Source organism: Penicillium cinerascens, assembly GCF_028974065.1.
Source record: "Penicillium cinerascens strain IBT 15544 chromosome Unknown contig_9_segment0_segment0, whole genome shotgun sequence".
Lineage (NCBI taxonomy): Eukaryota > Fungi > Ascomycota > Eurotiomycetes > Eurotiales > Aspergillaceae > Penicillium > Penicillium cinerascens.
This window is the reverse complement of record NW_026695296.1, coordinates 2,525,362-2,544,771: the sequence shown is the minus strand read 5'-3', so window position 1 is coordinate 2,544,771 and position 19,410 is coordinate 2,525,362. Positions and strand designations below refer to the sequence as shown.

The following is a 19,410-nucleotide window of genomic DNA, read 5'->3' as shown; positions in this document are numbered from 1 at the left end:
TTCCTGGCGAAATGTTGATTGGAATGCAGTTACGCCATGCCTCATTCCGTGAGCCCGAACATCTGCATCTCCCCAAGTCAGCCCCCTTTGCCCAATAAAACAGCCACACGCAAGGGGAATTCTTAAGAGATCTTGAAGCCATTGGCGGTTGTTTGAAGAAACACAAGGAATCTGGATGGCTGGACGGATCTCCTTTGTTGTCCGCGGGGAAAACTTGCCGACCATGTGAAGCCTTATGCAAGGACCGGTCGATCCCCCAGAGAGGAACCACGCCCCATTCTCATGCCATCTAGTCAATCTCATTTATCTCCTTACAAAAACAACACATTTGGGATCTTTGCCATTTAAATTGGAGTTACTACCTTATCCTGGATAGCCCAGTCTTGGAACCTCTGGGAAGCCGACAATCAGCTGACTGAAAATTTAGTCGGGGCACTGCAACAAAACCGAAATCGGAACAGCATGTTAAGCTTATCACGAGGCTTTGAATAGTATCACTAAACAAAAGCCGAAGGCAGGACGCTACTGTGTCGAGGGCGTTGCAATCAGTGGCCCGTTCCCGTTGAGGCAGTTATAGCCGGACATCGTCATGATAAGATAGACCCCGCACATGAGCAGCCAGGTTGTACTGTGTATATTGACGAGGTAGCTGGATTTTCTATGCTTTGTAGATACTGTCTTCCCACTCAAACTCTTATTTTCTGTCCTCGAAACCGTACATTCGTTACACTTGGAGCTTCATGATGGCATCAGAGAAGGAGCTCGGTAAGTATTTCCAGATATCCATTCCGAGGCCATGGACACAGCACACTTGCATGGATTTCCCATCGATCTACATGGTCAATTGGCTTAAAGCTAAGCTATCCTCTATAGTCGCCAAGTTGGTTATGGCTGACCCTGGCCTTCCACGGCCTAATCCAACCCAAGCGTACTGGCAACACGTCCCCCATGCCCTCGCAAATGCACAATCGGCCAGCTTGCCCACGGACAGAGACTTTGCCGTTATCGGATCGGGGATCACGGGTCTTTCGGTGGCCAAAACTCTACTGGAACGTCATCCTGCGGCGACTGTCACTGTTTTGGAAGCTCGCACGCTGTGCTCTGGTGCAACGGGTCGCAATGGTGGCCAGATGGCAGCTAATGTGGGAGAAGAGTACATGGATTTGGCCGAAGTTCATGGGCCAGAGATGGCGGGCAACGTCGCCAAGTTCACCTTTCGAAATTTGGAAATGATGCGGGAGTTGATTGAAGAGTACGATGCAGTGGAGACAAGTGAGATGCAAAATCTCAGGAAACTGCGGGTCTTCTTGACCGAAGACAAGTTCAATGATTTCAAGAAAAGTATTGCACGTCTAGAAGCAGACCATCCCTCGTTGGGCGGACTATACACGATTTTGGACCGAGAAAGTGTGTTCAAGGTGAGTTGTACCTGCGGCCTTCGGAATGAAGATATATTCTAATAGAACTAGGACCACGGAATCCATGGTGCAGCTGGGGGTGCTTTGCTTCCAGCTGGCACGGTGTGGCCATATCGACTGGTTACGAAAATATTTGCAGCCCTCATGAAGAAATACCCAGATCGATTGGCCATTGAGACAAACACACGAGTCGAGTCCGTCGAGCACAGTGACAGTTTTGCCACTCCGATCACTTCCGTTTTCCCTTACACCGTTCGCACTTCTCGCGGACCGATGCGAGCAGGGAATGTGGTTTACTGTACCAATGGATATAGTGGGCATCTCCTCCCTCAACTACGAGGACGCATTCATCCCTTCAAAGGCACCATGACAGTTCAAGATCCTCAGAAGGCCATGCCTAATCAAGGAACTTCTGTGTCTTGGGGCTTCCACTACCCGCCAAGGTACGACCCGGAGACCAGAATATGTGGCCAGGGGTTGTATTACCTTGGCCAGAGTGCCAAAACGGGATACTTTTACTTTGGAGGTGAAGAGGCCCGGATGGATGAGACTATATCTGCCGATGATAGCGTTGTAGGAGAGCACTCGGTTGCTCATTTGCGCTCCGTGTTACCGCAGTTCTTTGGCCGGAATGGTGCAGCCCCGTGGAAACTGGTCAGTTCCTGGAGTGGGATAATGGGCCTCTCGTCTGATGGCTTGCCATTAGTCGGGCGCCTCCCATCGACACTTACCGGTCGGACAGGGACAGGGGAGTGGATCGCCGCTGCCTTCAACGGCTACGGCATGGCCAATTGCCTGATGAGTGGCGAGGCGCTCGCCTTGATGATCTTAGGGGAGGACGTGAGCGACTGGCTTCCAGATGCATATGGACTTGGTGAGAAGAGATTGCAAGGGACTCTGACGCCTCCAGAGGCAATCAAGGCGCTGAGTGCAAATCTGTAAGTCCCACGTTGTTGACTACATATTCCCGCTGTTTGGGGGTTAGATAGAAGTGAACATCAACAATCAATATCAGTGTTTTCAAATAGACTGCATATATGCAGTCTTGGTAACACGCAAGGGTATCTAACAGCTTCATAGCGCCATGTCAATGCATCGAAGATTTTATGAAAAAAAAAAAATTGGAAGGGCCCCACTCGGGATGCTCTCCACGCCTGTCAGATGTGTTTTCGACCACGATGAGAGTAGAGCACATCTGATTCTCGAAAGAACAGCAAAAAATGGACTCGCGGGGAATCGAACCCCGGACCACCCCCATGCTAAGGGGGTATTATACCACTAAACCACAAGCCCATTGGATGTGGGTCGGTATCCGGAAAGTAACTCAGGACGCCTGAGGGGGGGGGGGGGGTGGAAAGTTCGGCCCGATCATGCTCGGCTTCACTCATCGCGGAACGCCTGGGCAATGACGAAGTCCATCATGGAGGAGTTGTCATCAAGGGTACTGGTCGAAGTTGGGGGCGATTTCCATGAATGAGGCTGGGAATGGAGAGATGGGCGTTCCTGGGCACCTCGTCCGACACCGTCGATGTTGCGCACAAAGTAGCTCGAGAGAGCCAGCTCGGAGCGAGATAGGGAAACCTTGAGTTTCCTGTGTTTTTCGGAGTTTTCTGAGCTCATCAACAATTCCCCCAGATGGGGGTACACTGCATCCCATTTCCGCATCTTGGAGACTGTTATGTCAGGACTGTCCACATTCTTTGTCGAAATGTCTCTGGATGCAATGTTGGAAACCACGTCAAGAAGAAGTAGATGAGTGATTGCAGCCTCGACTTCATCTTTCAACCCAAGACGGCCAGGGGACTTGAGGTCGGAGACTGTTGACAGATCGAACGAGACGTCAAAAAGGGTACCGAGTGGTGGGCCGGATAAATTGGTCCGAATTGTAACGGCGAAAGAGCTGTTGGGTGTGAGGAGCTTCCCGCGAAATACGGACTCAATTGGTCCGAGGAACTTCTCAACGAGCGCCTCAACCGTAGGTACTGAAGGGGACAGGCGGATCTGTTTCCAGGTCGAGAATGTGTTGGCAGTATGCTCCGGAGGTTCCAATCCAGATGATCGCAGGACACCGAAGATGTCACTGAAGTATGATTCCAGCCATCGTACATTCGACAAGTGCTGCAGATAAGCTAGGGCGGGGCGAAGGAGATGGTATTCTGGAGTGTGTCGCCTCTTGGTAGTAAGCGGCGGTGGGGTTTGTGTCCGACGTTGCATATTCTGGCGATGAGCAAATGCAAGAAGGAGGCGGATTGAGTGTGCCAGACCGTCCGCGAGAACACAGTCCTGTTGCGAGGCGTTTTGATCGGCTTGGAGGCTCTCGTCATTGCTATCCACCAGGTCTAAGTGGATTTCCAATTCATCAGAAGCGGGGATTCGAATTAGATTCTCACGCGTTGTGACACCAGAGCTTGCCATGGATCGGGCCTCTCGAACCAGTTCGTGGAACAGCTCTTCCTCAAAAACAGAGTCACGCGCCTGCAGAATACGTTGCTCAATCGTCTCGGTATCAGTCGAGTTTGACCCGGTCGGATTGGAGCTGGTAGAAACACGAGACCCTTGTTGCACGCGAACTCGGACAAAACGAGAACCAGAAGGAACCAAGCCCTTGTCCAGGATCAAGCTTCCATCCTCGGCTCGCCGAAGAGAAGCAAGTCCACGGTCGCGGAAAACGGGTGTAGCTTCCAGAAATCCGTATTGCACACCCAACGCTTGTCTTTCACGAGGCAGTCTGCAGACCTTCCATCCTTTCTCCTTGATAGCCAGGACCTCATTCCAGTATCGAGTCTCCGATGTGATTTCGCCTTCAAGTCTTGAAGACGCATTCAACAGCTTGTTGGCTGCGGAATTGAAGTTCTGTGTCCTCCATCCTCTCGACACGATTGAAAGGTCCTTTGTCGCCGATTCAGGTTTTGGAGGAGGGTTGACGACTTCGGAATTGAGGGAACCGACGGGTGCGACTTGCTTCAGAAACGCGGACATGGAGGTTTCGGCCTGGCGGGGAGCATGTTTGGATAGCAACAAGGAGATGAAGTCAAGAGCGAACATGGTCTCCATATGAGATTGCCTACTCATATTCAGTCAGCTGCCACATACGACAAAAAATGCAATGGTGATAAGATGACGGACATGGCAAATTGAGTGATATCGGCACGCCGCTTGTACAGCTGCTCGAGGCGCTCGGTCGTGTCGACATCGGATGTTTCCTGGTCATCATCCTCGGAAGGCGCACCATCTCGAGCTTCCTCCTCGGCAATCTTCGAGCGAAGGACATCCTCATTGACATCGCGAAAGGAACCCCACTGCTTGTTGATCTGGGCGATCTCGACGGGGAGAGTATCGGGGCGGTCCTGCTGCTCCACAAGCGGGCGCAGGGGGATGGTGAAGGAATCTGCCATGATAGGTGCAGTGACAGTCCTCCAGCTGCGATCGAGTGTGACAGTCGAAGAAGAAGATGTGAGAGCTGAACGAGAACAAGGACGGATTGGCCCGCGGTGCTTCACTGGGTGCACGTGACTCGGCGATAATATCGACGCTCGGCGTTTGCGTCACTCGGGCAGTCGCACTTATTTTTACATCTACTCTTCAGTTACAAACTTACACAATACGGCAGCCCTGGTTTGTTTCAAGTTCTCTTTCTTTGTGCAATAGTCTCGTTATCCGAACACGCGATCTACCTCCTCCTCAGTTGGAGCGCTGGCGGGTCTTGACAAAGTCCACAAGATCGAAGAAACTCTTCTTGTAAAATCTTTGCTGAGTTGTTCGGTTCACCTGAGAATAAAATTAGCTAGAATCGCGTTGATAGATTTGGCGACCTAAGGAAGGGGCGTTGTTGCTATTGCGAAGACAAGGAAATCGAGAAATAACCAACGCACCTTCTGAACCCCAAACTGGGCTGAGTAGTCACCAAACTCCCAATTGTCCATGAAGCTCCAGGCCAGCGCTCCCATAACGTGTACTCCATCTTCATAGATGGATTTTAGGATCTCCTGCATGAAAGAGGAATAGTAAACGCTTCGGGGTGAGTCGAAGAGCTGATCTGATAACTCCTTGGTTGCTTCTCCGTAAACCGGAAATCCAAACTCAGTCACAAAGACGGGAGTCTTGAAAGTATTCCACAGATAGAAAAGGTACTCCCGGAAATAGGTTGGCGTAATATAGACATAGCTGGCCGATCTGTAGCCGATATTCCAGCCGAAGATGTTTTTTGTCTCCTGGTTGACACAGAAGGGGAACAAAGAGTTGGAGGACGAGAGATTTTTGGCGCAGGCTTCAATACCCTCATCGACGGGTGACACGACAGTTGCAGTATATGGATCAATGCCAAAGAAATCCGAGGTACCATTTATGTACTCCAGTTGCGTGCGGTTCAACGGCCTGGCGCCTGGCATGGTCTTCAAAACAGACTCCGGATATTGCTTTCCAAGGAAAATAGGGTTTGCAAAGATCCCTAGCTGCATTTCCTGGAATCTGTTGGCCGCTTGAACGTGAGAGGCGTTGTGAGGATCTTTCGGCACGCCGAAGTTGTCATTGAACTTGATACCGATGCTACCGGTTCCTTTCAAGACATCATGATAGAAGTGGTACATCTGGGCATGGGCGTGAACCACATTATCAACGCCTTGGAAGTTAAAAGAGTAGAGCAGAGGCTCATTGAAGGTTACCCAGATCGGCACCTTTTCGGCATAATGCGCGAGAAGAACTTTGCCATAATTCACAAAGGCATCCACGAAAGTAGAGTTCTGATAGCCGGCGTTGTTGTAGCCGATTTCCGGGTGCCTTGCTGTAAATTTATTAGAATATTCGATAATTCCGAGGAAACCCAAAATAGAGACATACTCATGTTGTCACCGGCGATGAACATCAGAGGACTGTCAAAGTGAAGCATGGTGACAATCGGTTGCATACCAGCCTTCAGAACGGTGTCAATTAAATCGGCGTAATGGTCGATCCCCTGCTTGTTGACGGGTGTCCCGGGCAAGACGAATGGCAGAATGCGGGACCAAGGAATTGTGAAACTGTAGTACTCGACTCCCATGGCTGCCATACGCTCAATATCCTGCTTGTATAGGAAGTAGTTCTCGTTGGTGACATAGTCCTTAGGCTCATTGTCAGGAACCAGCTTTTCTAGCAAGGACGGAGAGCGACCTTCAAGGCCGACTCCTCCCTCGATTTGAGCAGCACTACCAGCAACGCCAAACACAAAGCCGTCGGGGAAATCATAGCAGTCCATTGGAGGTAAATAATCGCTCGGTGGCAGGACCAACTCGCTGCTTGGAATCGGAGTAGGGCTGACAGTGGTGGAATATAAACCGGTAGTTGTCTTGAAGTCATGAGCATGCGGTCTCGCAGGGCTAAGATGGATCACAAACGTAGTTGTGCAGATCAGCCTGCAGCCACATTGATGACCATGCCGTCTGTCCGTACGGATCATCAGTATCGGTGGCGCTGATTCTAGTGATACCGGGAAGCCAACTGCCCCACGTGGATGTTGAGAGCGATGTCAAATGCTTGGCCGCATCTGTATAGGCGGGTGCATATGTTCTGGTCGTTGTCGGGGACGGCATGGACGTTGCATATCTTAACCGTAAGCGAGGAAACTCGAGTGAAGCAGTGTACTTACCGGACTGTCTCATTGAGTGTATACGAAAAAGGCTGGAAATAATAGCTCGGAGTCGCAGCTGCCTGGGTGCATTGAGGGCGAGCCGAGTTGCCTGTCGTGGTGAGGAATATCTCCTGTGCCCCGGCGGCCACCACGAGGCCGGCAAGATAGACCGTTGTGCCTAGCATCGTTTTTGTTTACGCATTATATGGTCTGCCCCTTCGGTGCCTGGGCTCCCTTTAATAATTTTCCTCGATCCTTGGCTCGTTCCCGGTCCATGACGCCCCACCCCCGCAAACATGATGTAGTAACTTTCGAGTACACGTCGATCTATCAGTGATGTCTAAATCGACTTGCGAATGGTATAGATCGGCAGCTCCCAAGAAGCCCGGTTACATAGCGCATCGGGAAAATAGGTGCTCCACCCCACAGCGGGGAATCATGCAGGGTTCCATCGGCGAAACTGGTTTCCCCGCATTTGTGAATGGTGCGGACTAGTGCGGATATTCCAAGAGGATAATCGGCATACACGGGCTCAATAAGGGAAACCCGTGCACTCTACGACTTGTCCGACATCCACGAGTTCGGAAATTCCGAAAGTGGATTTTCCCGTTCATTTGACTAGAGTCCAGCTATGGACTTGGCCCGAAAATAATGCATTGGCATCGAGTACAGAGAAAAGAACATCCTCGCAGAGCTTGTTCCTCAAGCTCCCTTTCTATACCCCTACGGCCTCTGCGTCGAAGACGTGGGACTGACTATGGTAGAGGAGAAAAAAGAAGAGGAAGTGTGTCGACGTGTCGAGGGGAGGAGGACGGTGTTCTATAGATGGATGGCAGCTGATACGGCGATAAAAGCGCCAGGGTTCTGTACTCAGGAGATGGCTTTGAGCAGGTTATTAGGAGCCCCGGAGCCGACTAGGATTCTCAGAGATGGATTAAGCCGCCCATGAGTCGACGTTAAAAAATTTGTGATGTCTACAGAGCTGAATGTTCATTAAAGGTCCGTCTTCTGTTACCTATTCGCAGATCCAGCAGGTAAACTCGAGAACACCTAGAGATTATTAGACGAGATCAAAAAGGCTGCTCCGATAATGCCAGTCTTCAAGATCGAATTCCGGGCAAGTCTCATCGAAAGCCAAACCTTATCCTCGTACCAGCCCTAATAGGGCAGGCCCGCACGTCATTGTTGTGCCTTCATTTTTATCGCCGTTTCTTCCTCATAATCACCTCTGTAGGGTGTAAGGCACGAACCTGCCCCTTAATTGCGAGCATGAAACCTTAGACTTGACCCAGATATGATTGACTTCGGGTTGGAGAATACAGAAGCTACCGATCTGGTTTTCTGGCAGGTATTTCGATTTTTGAATCATAAGCGAGCGAGTCAATTTGAATTGGGCGGGCGGTGCTCGTGGTTGTTCTTTATTATTTACCAAGGAACCTCGCCTCCAGGATACTGGTTATTTCCTTCCGCCTCCTCCCATCCCGGAACATGGATGTTGACGAACTTTCCATTCTGCTCGGGGGTTGTCTTTTGCATGATATCAATTACTTTCTCCGCTCCAGTCTCTACGGGGAGATCTGCGTAAGAGCTGCCGAGATCGGTCCGTAGCCACTATTTTAGTTAGCAACAAAGGGGTGGTGCTGCAGAGTTTCGCTTTACTCACGCCTGGGCTAACGGCGAGGAAGGTGAAGCCTTCCCCTGCATACTCTTGGGCGTATTGTACAGTCATCATGTTCAACGCTGCCTTGGAGATCTTATAGGCGGGAGAACGGCCCTGTGCGTAAACTTTGGCCCGGGCAATGGAGCCCAAAGTAGTTGATCTGGAAATTCATGAGCTACCATCATATTAATTGAATGGCAATAGATTCTCACATATTAATCACAGTTTTCTTCTCTCCCTTACGAAGAAGAGGTAGGAAGGCCCGCGACACCAGGTGGACTGCAGTGACATTCGTGTTGAAAATCTCATTCAGATTATCCCTGATTCCACCATATTAGAGTATGATTTTGACAGGAATCATGAATTGACTTACATGCTCTCCAACCCATCCTTCGACCAATCCATCACACCCGCATTGTTAATCAGGTAGTCGAGCCCCTTGCCTTTCAGTTTATGCTCAACCGACTTGACAGCCTCCTCAACACTGGTTTTGTCGGTGACATCTAATTTGACAAACTCAATTCGTCCCGATGATGCGTTCACAATCTCCTTGAGCTGATGTGGGTTGTCTTGGCGCGCGGTCGCAATGATACTTGCGACTTCGGCCTTGGGCAATGACGCCAGTCGGGAAACAAGTGCCAGACCGAGGCCGCGCGATGAGCCGGTAACCAGGTATGAAGCCATAGCGCTTGACTTGAAGTAACTCCGTTTGCGTGTTGGAGGTTCAAGGTACAAATTGCGGGAACCGGTTATTCTTAAGATGTGGGTTCGTCTGCCGTAGATCGACGTAATCTCCGGATTAAATCCGCTCTCCTCAACCCGAACAATCAACGAGTCTGGCCATTTTCGGCCTCGCTAGATGCCATTTGTAATCTAACTACGCGCCCCCGAAGCCACCGAAGCTCGAGGATCAACCAAGTTTGTGGTAATGTCGACACGGTATACGTGAGAACGGCATCGATGTCTAACCAAACAAAGCCACCCTTCTATTTGCTATACGGAGTCAAAAACTGAAAGAAGCAGATATATGGATATGAAATAAGCCATCATATTAAAACGACCTTCGATGATGGATCTGGTTATTTGTTCGATAATTTATATGTGCTGAGACTTTCGTGGAAGCTCAAGTGAGCTCCATATTATAATCTGTCGTCAGTAGGGTGTTGCTCCGGTTTGGTCCCGCATTGGAACATTTTCAACATCTGTTTCGGCGTGGAAGTCGTTGCGGACCTTGTCAATTTTCCGCGTATACGTCCAGCTATCCACACCGAGAGAACTAGGGAATCCAACACCACGAATGAAGGCCCTTCGCGGGCCGCGAGGTCCCCAAGCCCAGCCTGCGCCGCGCTGCATCGGAAGGTGGTACATGCGGAAGCCAATGTAGGCAAAGAAGATACCAACAGCAGAACCGAAGAGGATATCGAATCCGTGGTGTCTGTAGTTCATCCAGCGAGAAGCGGCAATAAAGCATGCCGTGGCCGTGGGCACAAATGCGAGGATCATCATGAGAATCGGAGGCGCCGCGCCGCGCGTACGGACCGAAGACCGGTCATCGCTAAAGTCTTGACCCTCGACTGGGTATTGCGGCAGATAAGGGAAAGCGATGGAAAACTTCGAGGCCAGCCAGAGTGTCAGGTATCCCAAGCCGGCGAAAGAGACTGCGAAAAAATGTAGGTTAATAAGTGCTCTTCTAACCATTCACGGGTCAGGATATACAGGAAGAGTGGCCGCTGGGGAAACTCGAGAACCCATCCACGCGCACCAGATCAGACTGATCTTGGCAGATCGTCCAGTCGACAAGAACTGCGGCGCCCTGCAGACGATCACCGAGTCCACCGACCACATGAGCAGCGATGTTGCTCACATCCGGGTTGCAACGCGCCAGAAGATCAGGACGGGGCTTTCCAGTAAGGTCCTTCAATCCCTGAGTGGACGTCCAAGCAGCTGCCAGCGCCAGAGCCAGGCCCAGCCAGCCTGCATTCCACTCCCATATTTTGCGACGGATCATTTGCGTCTTCAAGGCTTTCGCACCATCGGCCGTGGCGGTCCCAGGAACGAGCGCGAACGCACCGAGAAGGACGATAACAGCCGGAGCAAACAGTCCGACCAAGACCAGGGTTTCGGTCGTCACGGTCTCGTTCTCAGTATAAGGGAAGGAGATGCTCGGGTCGGCGAGGGAAAACGGGTGGTGGTTGGGTTCGACCTTGTAGAAGCCATAGCCGATCAATGCGAGGCCTCTGGTTTTCGAAGTTAATTGACATCCAAGGAATGAATCGCGCAGTTAAGACGTACACAATGAACACCCAGTCGACAACGTATGAGAGCACCAACAGCTTCGAGATACGCGCGATCGCGTCCACGGGCGACATCTCGGTGGACATGCGGTGTGTTGTTCTCTATCATATTCAAGGGGCGGAACCCTTGTAATATAGGAAGATCAACTTCATAATTCCCTAGGAATTGACTCCTGGTGACCAAGGAAAGAGGCAAACACTCGGCGCGTGCTCGGTCGGCGCTAGGCAACGATCGCCCTTTGAACTCGGTGGGCCTTGCGCCTGCCCCTTGTTCTGACACAGACGCAAGAATGATAGGGACTGAATTCAACGAAAGAATTGATGGACAGAGCAAACAGAAAGAGCGAAGGAAATGGTTTTTAAATCACAGCAATAGTGACGCTTTATTGTTAATACCCAAGTGATATATATCTTCGGCTACTTATATATTTCTCACTTCTTGCTTGCGTATTGAACTGCAGGTGAGACTAACAAACACCCAAGCTTCTAGTTTGTTTTTTTTGAATATTTGGACATTTTAGGGATTGTATTGCATAAGATATATCTGTTCCAAGGCCCCAAGTGACCATGAAATGGTTCATTCGTTGATGAAATGGATTTAGACCAGGTGCTGCAAGTCGGAGAGACACGGCATTACACAGAAATACCAGGTATTTTGAGTCCGCTCTTAGTGCGTCGATATAAAATACATACTATCCATTGGGCTTGTGGTTTAGTGGTATAATACCCCCTTAGCATGGGGGTGGTCCGGGGTTCGATTCCCCGCGAGTCCATTTTTTGGACCTTGGGTCACCAGAACACTTTTTGGAGATGAGTTTTTGGCATTCGCTATATATAATCCGAAAGAACGGAACGAATAATTGAATGTTTTGTGCGTCAATTTGCCTGTTTGAACAAAAAACTACTCCTCCCAGTTGAAATTGACCACAATGCGACCGGCAACTTGTCCTCGGCGCAATTTTTCCACGGCCTCGGGCAATCGGTTTATCGGGTAGACTTCGCTGATCTGCCGAAGCATGCCTTGGTAGCCGTTAGTGAACAGTAGCTAGGCCTGTCAAGATCTTATGGCACGTACCTCTTCTGGCAAAATCCAGAGCCGCGGCCGTGTCTCGTCGGCTGCCCACCAAGGTCCCCTTGATGCTAAGATTCTTGAAAATGTACTCACAAGGGTCGGTCCCGAGAATCATCGACCCCCTTTGCGGCAATCCAATACACATCACCATGGATCCGATTCGATCTCCGACGTAAGAGACTGCAGTTTTATATGCGGCTGGAGCCGTGACGAAAACCCCGTGTACCCCGACACCATCTGCGATATCAATTACGGATTTCGAAGGGTCCTCCGACTCCTTGAAATCAACAAAGGCTTCTGCTCCCATCTCCATTGCCAATGTGCGTTTTTCGGCCCCGGTGTCAACGACGATGGGGCGCATTCCGAAGGCTTTGGCCAGCTGCACGCCCTGTATTCCAACGCCACCTCCGCCGCCCGGGAAACATACCCAAGAGCCGGCTTTCAGATTGGATTCAATGATTGATCGGTAGATAGTGCTCGCGCTGCACATTACGGGGGCGGCAATCTCGTCCGGCACGCCATCGGGAATTGGAGACGCGTACCGGGCAGGGGACACGAGATATTGCTGGTACGTTCCTAACAGAAAGTGAGCCTCTTCCCAAAGATTCTTGTACATTATAAGCTTACCGGCCGTCATCAATCCAGTGTGAATGGCTTTCTTGCAATAACATTCCTTGTCATCCCAACAAAGATGACAGGCATGGCACGTGTCCATGAGAGGTTTGATACCAGCTCTGTCACCCAACTTGAAGGTCTTCACATTCGCGCCAACCTTGACGACGACACCCGCACCCTCATGACCCGGAGATCGGACACCGAAGGCTGACATAGGTGGCAGGCCTAGATCCCCCTGCATCATATGGATATCGGATGAGCAAAGACCGGTGAAGTTCAACCGCAACAAGACGTCATCCGGCCCTGTGAGAATAGTTCAGTGATTGCATTTCAACGACTGATAAATGTTCTGCAAATATACCTGGCTCAGGGACCGGCACCACTTGAACCTCGAGATGGAAATTTGGACCTTCATTGATGACCACGCCAGCCTTGCAGTGGGTGGGAATCTCAAAATGCGGAGTTTCAGTTGCAGAGCCCATCGTGCCTTTTGATCTTGCTAGATTTGACCAGTGAGCCCATCAACCGGTAAGTTCTGATTTCACGATGGCGACTCCCCGAGAAGAGAGGGGGTATATGAATCTCGGGGCAGAGCCGATCCAGCACCGAGGCTGACCGCGGAATCTAGCCGCTATAGCTGCCACCCCTCTTTCCGACCTGAGATCCTGTCATAATTACCTTGGGACTTTTTCAGAACCCCTCTTTTACGGTGCAGTGAAGATGGGGCTTTCTCTGTTGGAAAGCGGGGAAGTCGCTCTCCCCGTATATCCAAAGTGGAGAGCTCAAGGAATCATCTATACTCGGTAAAATAAGAAACAAATCCCCCGGATGATTGACATCTCCGGTATCCGCTTGGCATCGACCGCTGAAAGAGCGTCTATGTTTCCGACATGGACGGCAATAGCGGTCGCCACTGTACTTGGTCTGATAACTCGTCAGGTTTCAAGATTCGCGATATGTCAGAAGAAAGATAAAATTCTATTTCCAATCGCTATTCACAGAAACTGCATGTCACGCCAATCACACGAGCACATCGACAGAAAAAGCAAAAGAAAATAAATCAATCCCAGATCAACCATCCGCAGGATCCCCCAATCATGACCATCGTCATGGCTGTTAAGATACCGGCGCCTGCTTTATCGGCGGTGGTGATGGAAAATGACAGAGCCTTTGGCATTGGCTCCTTGGGTTTACCACCGGCATCGGGATTTCCTTTGCTGGTACCGCCATCGTGACTGGTAACGGGGGGAGCCACATGCGTGATGAGGTTCGCCTGAATTACGTCCAGAGAGGCCATCTGTTGACCGAAATCCTTGGTGTTATCCCATTTCTGTTCTGTCCATTTCAGGCCACAGGTTGTCCCTTCACTTCCACCAGTACAACTCTTGGCCGCTGCCTCGGCGGTGGCCCTCAGTTTGGGCATGATCTGGTCGTAGGTAAATGGCGCCATCTGAGTGGTGGCAGCCATCCATCGTGCGAGATAACCCTTGAACGAGCGCTGATCCACCATGCATGTGTTGACTGTTTCACAGGCACGCTCGTACATGACGTTTACTGGGTTCGTCGCAAAGAAGACGTCGGAGGCATTGAGGACCTGTTGAACCCGGTACTTCCACTTGGGGTCTTCAGTCTGTTGGAGAGTCAGCCCGTAATCTCAAAGGATCCATAATCTGATGTTCAGTACTTACTGCATTGTACATGCTGGCTGCGCCGAGCAAGTAGACGCCAGTGTTGTATGTCCACTCGATCTTGTTCATATCTTTGCAGCCCGTCAGATCGCTTGCGCCATCCCAGAAATGATAGGTGTCGGTCATGAAGCCGACTTGTTTGGTCCAGTCCCAGGCTTTCTCTGCCCAATCCGCATACGTTTGGTTGCCGGTATACTTGTACAGGCGCGAAGCGATATTAAAAAAGCCGCCCGTAGAGATGGTGTTCTTGTAACTATAGCCGTTGTTCCAGGTGAAGATCTGCCAACGAAGTCCACCACCGCATGTACCAGGGTCCCATCGTGACGCCTGCGTGTTGAAAACAGCCTGGGCCATCTCGAGCCATTGAGGCTTGTCGGCGGGAGGGTTGGGGAAGTTGCGCTCGGCAGCAGACATTGCAGCGAACCCCCAAAATGCTTGATCGTCGTTTCCTTCCGTCTTACTCTGGTTACTGGGCATGAAGGCTCCGTTGTCACCGGCCTGCCACAGCATACCCTGAATGGTGATGTTGTTCCATTGTGTGTCACCGGTGAAGAACCAGTAGTCGACTAGCGCGCCGAACATGGCACCAGCCTCCCACCAATAATATGGATCGGGCAAGTTACCTGGGTTATCACCAGGGTTCATACCGGTGTAGTAACTCATCATGTTGGTGGCGACCTGCTTTGAGGCCTTCTTGATAGAGACTGTAATACTAGTTAGCCGTCGACCACAGATTGTCTGACAACTGTTTGCACCTACGGTCGTCATCGAGATTTAACTCAACAGCCCCAACAGCCTGCAACCCCATAAACGAGGCTGTTAAGAGGCCCACCCATGAGGGGCGGGGAGCCCGTCCGGTCAGGCGCATGGCGGGCGATTTCGGCGTGAATCAGAAATGAAAGGTCGTTCCCGGATGTCTTGATGTCCTATCAGTCTCAATTCATCAAGGAATTGTTTTTGCGCAAAGGTCGAATGCTGATGACTTTCTTGATGCCGTTAGATACGACGATCAAGTATCTCCAGACAGAAGATTAGACATAGGAAAGGGAGATCTGGGGTGCAACTCCATTACCGTGATGAACGAAGAGAGGGGTTGTGTGGATCAAGCGCACACATTCCACAACACCAGGAGTGCTGGCATGGTAACAAGGCGTATATCCCTCGAATCACCTCGCGTCCTACACAGGAGTGTATGGGGCGGTAGGGGCGATATTCGACCGCATAAAGCCTTTCGATTGCCGTATCCTGTCAGTTCTGCCGGAAGGAGCCCGAGGTAGGTGAAAGTGCAACGTTGGACCTGAAATTCATCGTTCGTTCCATGGTTCTGAAGACTTTCGGTCCACGATAGGGATCGGCGAGGAATGCGGGCGGGGAGCTGTCAAACAGGGGCTGCATGATCTGTTCAGGGCCGCAAGAAGAGGAGACCGAGTGTGTGAGCCAATGTATTGGCCTTTCTCGGGATGAGATGGAGTCACTATGGAAGCGGCTCGTTGCCGAAAGCGAACGGGATGCAACTATCGACGCATGCCGATGTTGTAACCTTTACCCCTTCCGGCAGGGAGTGGTCGAAATTCCTGTGTCTCGTCCCTTTCCGCCCTGGTTTGACGAGTCAAATAACATGGACTCAGAGTACAATGTAATTGTCGCCTGTTTAATCTGTAATTAGGTTGATGTTAAAAACGTGTCGAAGGCAGACATGGAACCCTGCGCTGAAGGGTGGAGTGTTGACCTTGGAACAACGTTGAAACTCCCTGCCAAGAGAAAAGGGCTGGAGTGAGATAGATTAAACATATTACCTTCCATTCAAACTGTTCAAAGCACATGCGTCGGCATCTCTTCATCAATAATTAGCAACGATGTCGTATTAACGTCACTGAAGATGGACAAGGTGGGGCGTTTCGAAGAGATGTCGGCGTCTGTGAGTTTGGCTCATCATGTGCGATAAATAGAGAGAACCCAGGCGAACTCGAGATTGATCTGGTATCTCGGACCACTGGTCCGGCGAAAGACAAGCCATTCCTTTCCCATCGTAAGGGGATCTCCTCCTTCTGGCAAGATTCGTATCTAGTCTGGTGTGAGGTTGTAGTTGTACTTATTGTTAGGTGATGATAGAGCATAACTTTCATAGGTACTGCCAGTAGAGCGAACACTTTTATAGAGCTCGGAAACTCTATTGGCAGGCGCTAGCATCCCGTTAATGTTGATCCACCCTACGATGTCCCCTGCAGGCCCCGGGGGAGATGACTTAGCAGTGTAGACCGTCGATGACTTTATAGGAAGAGTGGGAGTATACGAGGATAGTTCGTTGATAATCTAAATATTGTTGTTATCATCGACCTCTACGTCTAACTTTTCCTGGTTGAGGTATTCTTCCTTAAGAGTCTATAACAGTGCCTCGATCGTACCACGCTTTTCTTCGTAGATTAACGCGTTGCGTAAGTTCTGAGCTTTTCTGCGGGCGAGAAATAACAATATTACTAGTCTATAAAGGATAATGTTCTCTAGCTAGTTCTTGCTTTCGAAATCGTAGTGCCGAATAACAGCGAAGGCTTTAGTGGCACTAAATATTATAGGGCGTTGTTCTAAGATAAATCTCCTCATAGCCTTCTCCGCTAGGAGTTTAACTTCCTAGCGGAGTTCAACGGAGATATTACTAGTGAGAACTATAATTACGGTTGGGACAGGGGATATAGAATACAAGAGAGGTGAATCAGAGAAAAGGATATAAAATAAAGATAGATTAGAGAAGGCAAAAGTTGGAAACTTAGGGATGGGTGGAGGAGCCCAAAGGTGCGCAGGACTCTTAAATACGTGCCTCCAACTTGCCTTCTCTCTATTCCAAGTCACTCTCATTTTCATTTCGCTGACCTTCGTACCGTGATATCTACGTGTCATGGCATGTAGAGTTTGTATGATGGGCGTGGTCCTACTTATTCTTTCTTCCCTCACTTTTCCTCTCACTTTCCCTCTCAATTTTCCTCCCACTTTTCCCTCACTATATCTCTCTAATCCCTGTGCATTAGCGAAATTTGACCCAAACACATATGGACCTTACTTGTTAAAAATGACAAGTTCCTGCTCTCGGGACGCTGGCTTTTGTGGGTGTTTCCACAATACGCAATGGTTTACGATCGCGCACTGAGATATCAACCCAAACCCAAAGATCTAAGATTGCGTAGTAGATGGAAAAAGCAGCCAGAGCAACAAGCTATCCTTGATGATAAAGGAGAAGGTGCAGATGATGGTTGGGTTTGAGGGAAATCTGCACGATTCTGCCATTGGGGTTACTGGGCGAATTTGAAGAAGCAGACGCTGACGCACTTCATCCAAGTTGTGTGAAGGTAAGCGCGGGATAGACCGTGACGATGTAAATTGCTAAAAGATATTGCCATGATCTTGTTCTACAACCCGTGAAGTAGTTTTCAATGTTCAAAGTAATAGCCTATGGTTGATATTGACAGCCAAATGACAAATTCAAGTTGTTTAAGAAGCACATGCGGATATGGTCATAGGTTCAAAAGAAATGCAAGTGCACAATATAGAAGGCAAGTATCACAATACAACCAAATCGTAGGGGCTATTCACATATACACAGCTGCAGTCTGTAGCAAACTTAGAACCTGTGGCACCTTCGATCCCGAATACTCTACCCCAAGAACCGAGGGACTCTTGATCGGGTTTTCAGCATATAACATGTGAAGTCGTTGACCCGGCGACTCGCAAATAATGGGCGCCTTGTGCAGATCCGGAAACGAGAGCACTTCCTTGGTCGGTGCACTGGTCCACAGATAATAGAGGGAGATACTCGTTAGCGCTGTAAAGTCTCGACTGAGCTCCTTGAGAATAGAGGTCCAGTTGTCATCCTGTGCTAATGAAACGTGGTAGAAGGTCACCGTTGCGAGATTCTTGCGCAGGCGTTTGAGCAGTTTGATGAGATCTGGAGCTCTCACCAGGGTTCGGAATAATGCTAATTCTTGAAGCTGGGAGAATGTGGCTGTCTCCGCTAGCTCATGCATGAACTCGCAGGCCAGATCATGAGAGCCGAGATTCAGGAGCAGGGTTTTCAGGTTGGGTGCGCTCAAGATTAATTCCAGCAGAAAGCCGAAATTGTCGAGAGTCAGATATTGTTCCAGAGATAGTTTCTGTAGATTTGACCAGACCATTTTAAACTCGGGCTGTCGGTATAACAGTTTAGGCAAGCGACGCATGTCCATGATTAAAGTCCGAGAGAATTTGTTTGCGTAGATGAGATGGAATGATGAGACTGGTAGTTGTGCATCGACGATGAGCGCAAAGAACACAGCGACCGCGTCGGTTATAGTGACGCGACTCATATCGGGATGCCCTTCGGGGTATCGACAGAAGATGAAGAACGAGCGACAGTTGGTTAGTTTATTGATGAGATTATCGCGCAGACGACGGATTGCTTCAACCTCCATCGGAGCCGACAATGAACCCCAGGGGTGACGGTCCCAGACCAGGCCGCGACCGACCCCATTCTGAAGCATAAAAGCTAGACCTTGTACATAAGGACGGAGGGCCGGGTGTTGTGAGAGAGCGTCGACTCGCTGGAGACTGTCATCGGAGAGGTCGGTTTTAATGGAGGTGAAGAATCGTCGCGCAAAACAATGGAATGTCTTTTTCTGCAGCTCGCGACACGTCAGGCGGAGGTCAAGTAAGCCATCGCCTTCGAGGTCATTTGCGATGAGCTCGACGAGTTCGACGGCTAGCGTAGGGAAAAGAGCCGTGTTCGATTTCATCTTCTGTGGGCTGTATGGGACTGTATGGGAAGTGGAGGGATGATCAAAATCACATTGCGACCGGGACAGATACAATCATCACTACCAAGTGGAGCAGCAAAGCTTCCCCGGATTCCAAGAAATAAGCGGATTATCAATGGCTACCCCTCACTTTGTCTGGGCTGGCGAACGGGATCAGCCGGAATGGGAAACCGTGGCGGAAGATGGGCACGGAGAGGGAAAAGGTGAGCCAAAAACACGGAAGGGTGGACTAGGGAGGAAGTTTCATTTCAAGATTGACGGAGCGCTGTTGAATTACTAG

The 19,410-nt window shown here is 50.1% G+C and overlaps 8 protein-coding genes across 8 annotated transcripts; 1 reads left to right on the top strand and 7 right to left on the bottom strand.

Annotated features, from left to right (window-relative positions):
- Positions 1-743: 743 nt before the first annotated feature.
- Positions 744-2,360, top strand: N7498_007812 (NAD(P)/FAD-dependent oxidoreductase; the record flags this gene model as incomplete). Its single annotated transcript, XM_058454874.1, has 3 exons — positions 744-765; positions 874-1,418; positions 1,470-2,360. 3 exons carry the CDS (start codon positions 744-746, stop codon positions 2,358-2,360), a joined length of 1,458 nt encoding a protein of 485 aa, XP_058307123.1.
- A 438-nt stretch (positions 2,361-2,798) lies between these two features.
- N7498_007811 (mediator of RNA polymerase II transcription subunit 17) lies at positions 2,799-4,813 on the bottom strand (the record flags this gene model as incomplete). Its single annotated transcript, XM_058454873.1, has 2 exons — positions 2,799-4,482; positions 4,545-4,813. The coding sequence occupies 2 exons, from the start codon at positions 4,811-4,813 to the stop codon at positions 2,799-2,801; spliced, it is 1,953 nt and encodes a 650-aa protein (XP_058307122.1).
- Positions 4,814-5,099: 286 nt separating this feature from the next.
- Positions 5,100-6,982, bottom strand: N7498_007810 (glycoside hydrolase family 1 protein; the record flags this gene model as incomplete). Its single annotated transcript, XM_058454872.1, has 4 exons — positions 5,100-5,186; positions 5,291-6,198; positions 6,255-6,738; positions 6,788-6,982. 4 exons carry the CDS (start codon positions 6,980-6,982, stop codon positions 5,100-5,102), a joined length of 1,674 nt encoding a protein of 557 aa, XP_058307121.1.
- A 1,463-nt stretch (positions 6,983-8,445) lies between these two features.
- On the bottom strand, positions 8,446-9,364 carry N7498_007809 (SDR family oxidoreductase; the record flags this gene model as incomplete). Its single annotated transcript, XM_058454871.1, has 4 exons — positions 8,446-8,631; positions 8,684-8,840; positions 8,893-9,000; positions 9,054-9,364. The coding sequence occupies 4 exons, from the start codon at positions 9,362-9,364 to the stop codon at positions 8,446-8,448; spliced, it is 762 nt and encodes a 253-aa protein (XP_058307120.1).
- Positions 9,365-9,832: 468 nt separating this feature from the next.
- Positions 9,833-11,049, bottom strand: N7498_007808 (phosphatase PAP2 family protein; the record flags this gene model as incomplete). The annotated part of the gene is made up of 3 exons (XM_058454870.1): positions 9,833-10,338; positions 10,397-10,917; positions 10,973-11,049. The coding sequence occupies 3 exons, from the start codon at positions 11,047-11,049 to the stop codon at positions 9,833-9,835; spliced, it is 1,104 nt and encodes a 367-aa protein (XP_058307119.1).
- Positions 11,050-11,875: 826 nt separating this feature from the next.
- On the bottom strand, positions 11,876-13,143 carry N7498_007807 (zinc-dependent alcohol dehydrogenase; the record flags this gene model as incomplete). The annotated part of the gene is made up of 4 exons (XM_058454869.1): positions 11,876-11,994; positions 12,050-12,622; positions 12,674-12,964; positions 13,023-13,143. 4 exons carry the CDS (start codon positions 13,141-13,143, stop codon positions 11,876-11,878), a joined length of 1,104 nt encoding a protein of 367 aa, XP_058307118.1.
- A 578-nt stretch (positions 13,144-13,721) lies between these two features.
- Positions 13,722-15,217, bottom strand: N7498_007806 (glycoside hydrolase family 76 protein; the record flags this gene model as incomplete). The annotated part of the gene is made up of 3 exons (XM_058454868.1): positions 13,722-14,291; positions 14,350-15,053; positions 15,109-15,217. 3 exons carry the CDS (start codon positions 15,215-15,217, stop codon positions 13,722-13,724), a joined length of 1,383 nt encoding a protein of 460 aa, XP_058307117.1.
- Positions 15,218-17,930: 2,713 nt separating this feature from the next.
- N7498_007805 (uncharacterized protein) lies at positions 17,931-19,109 on the bottom strand (the record flags this gene model as incomplete). The annotated part of the gene is made up of 1 exon (XM_058454867.1): positions 17,931-19,109. One exon carries the CDS (start codon positions 19,107-19,109, stop codon positions 17,931-17,933), a length of 1,179 nt encoding a protein of 392 aa, XP_058307116.1.
- Positions 19,110-19,410: the final 301 nt, after the last annotated feature.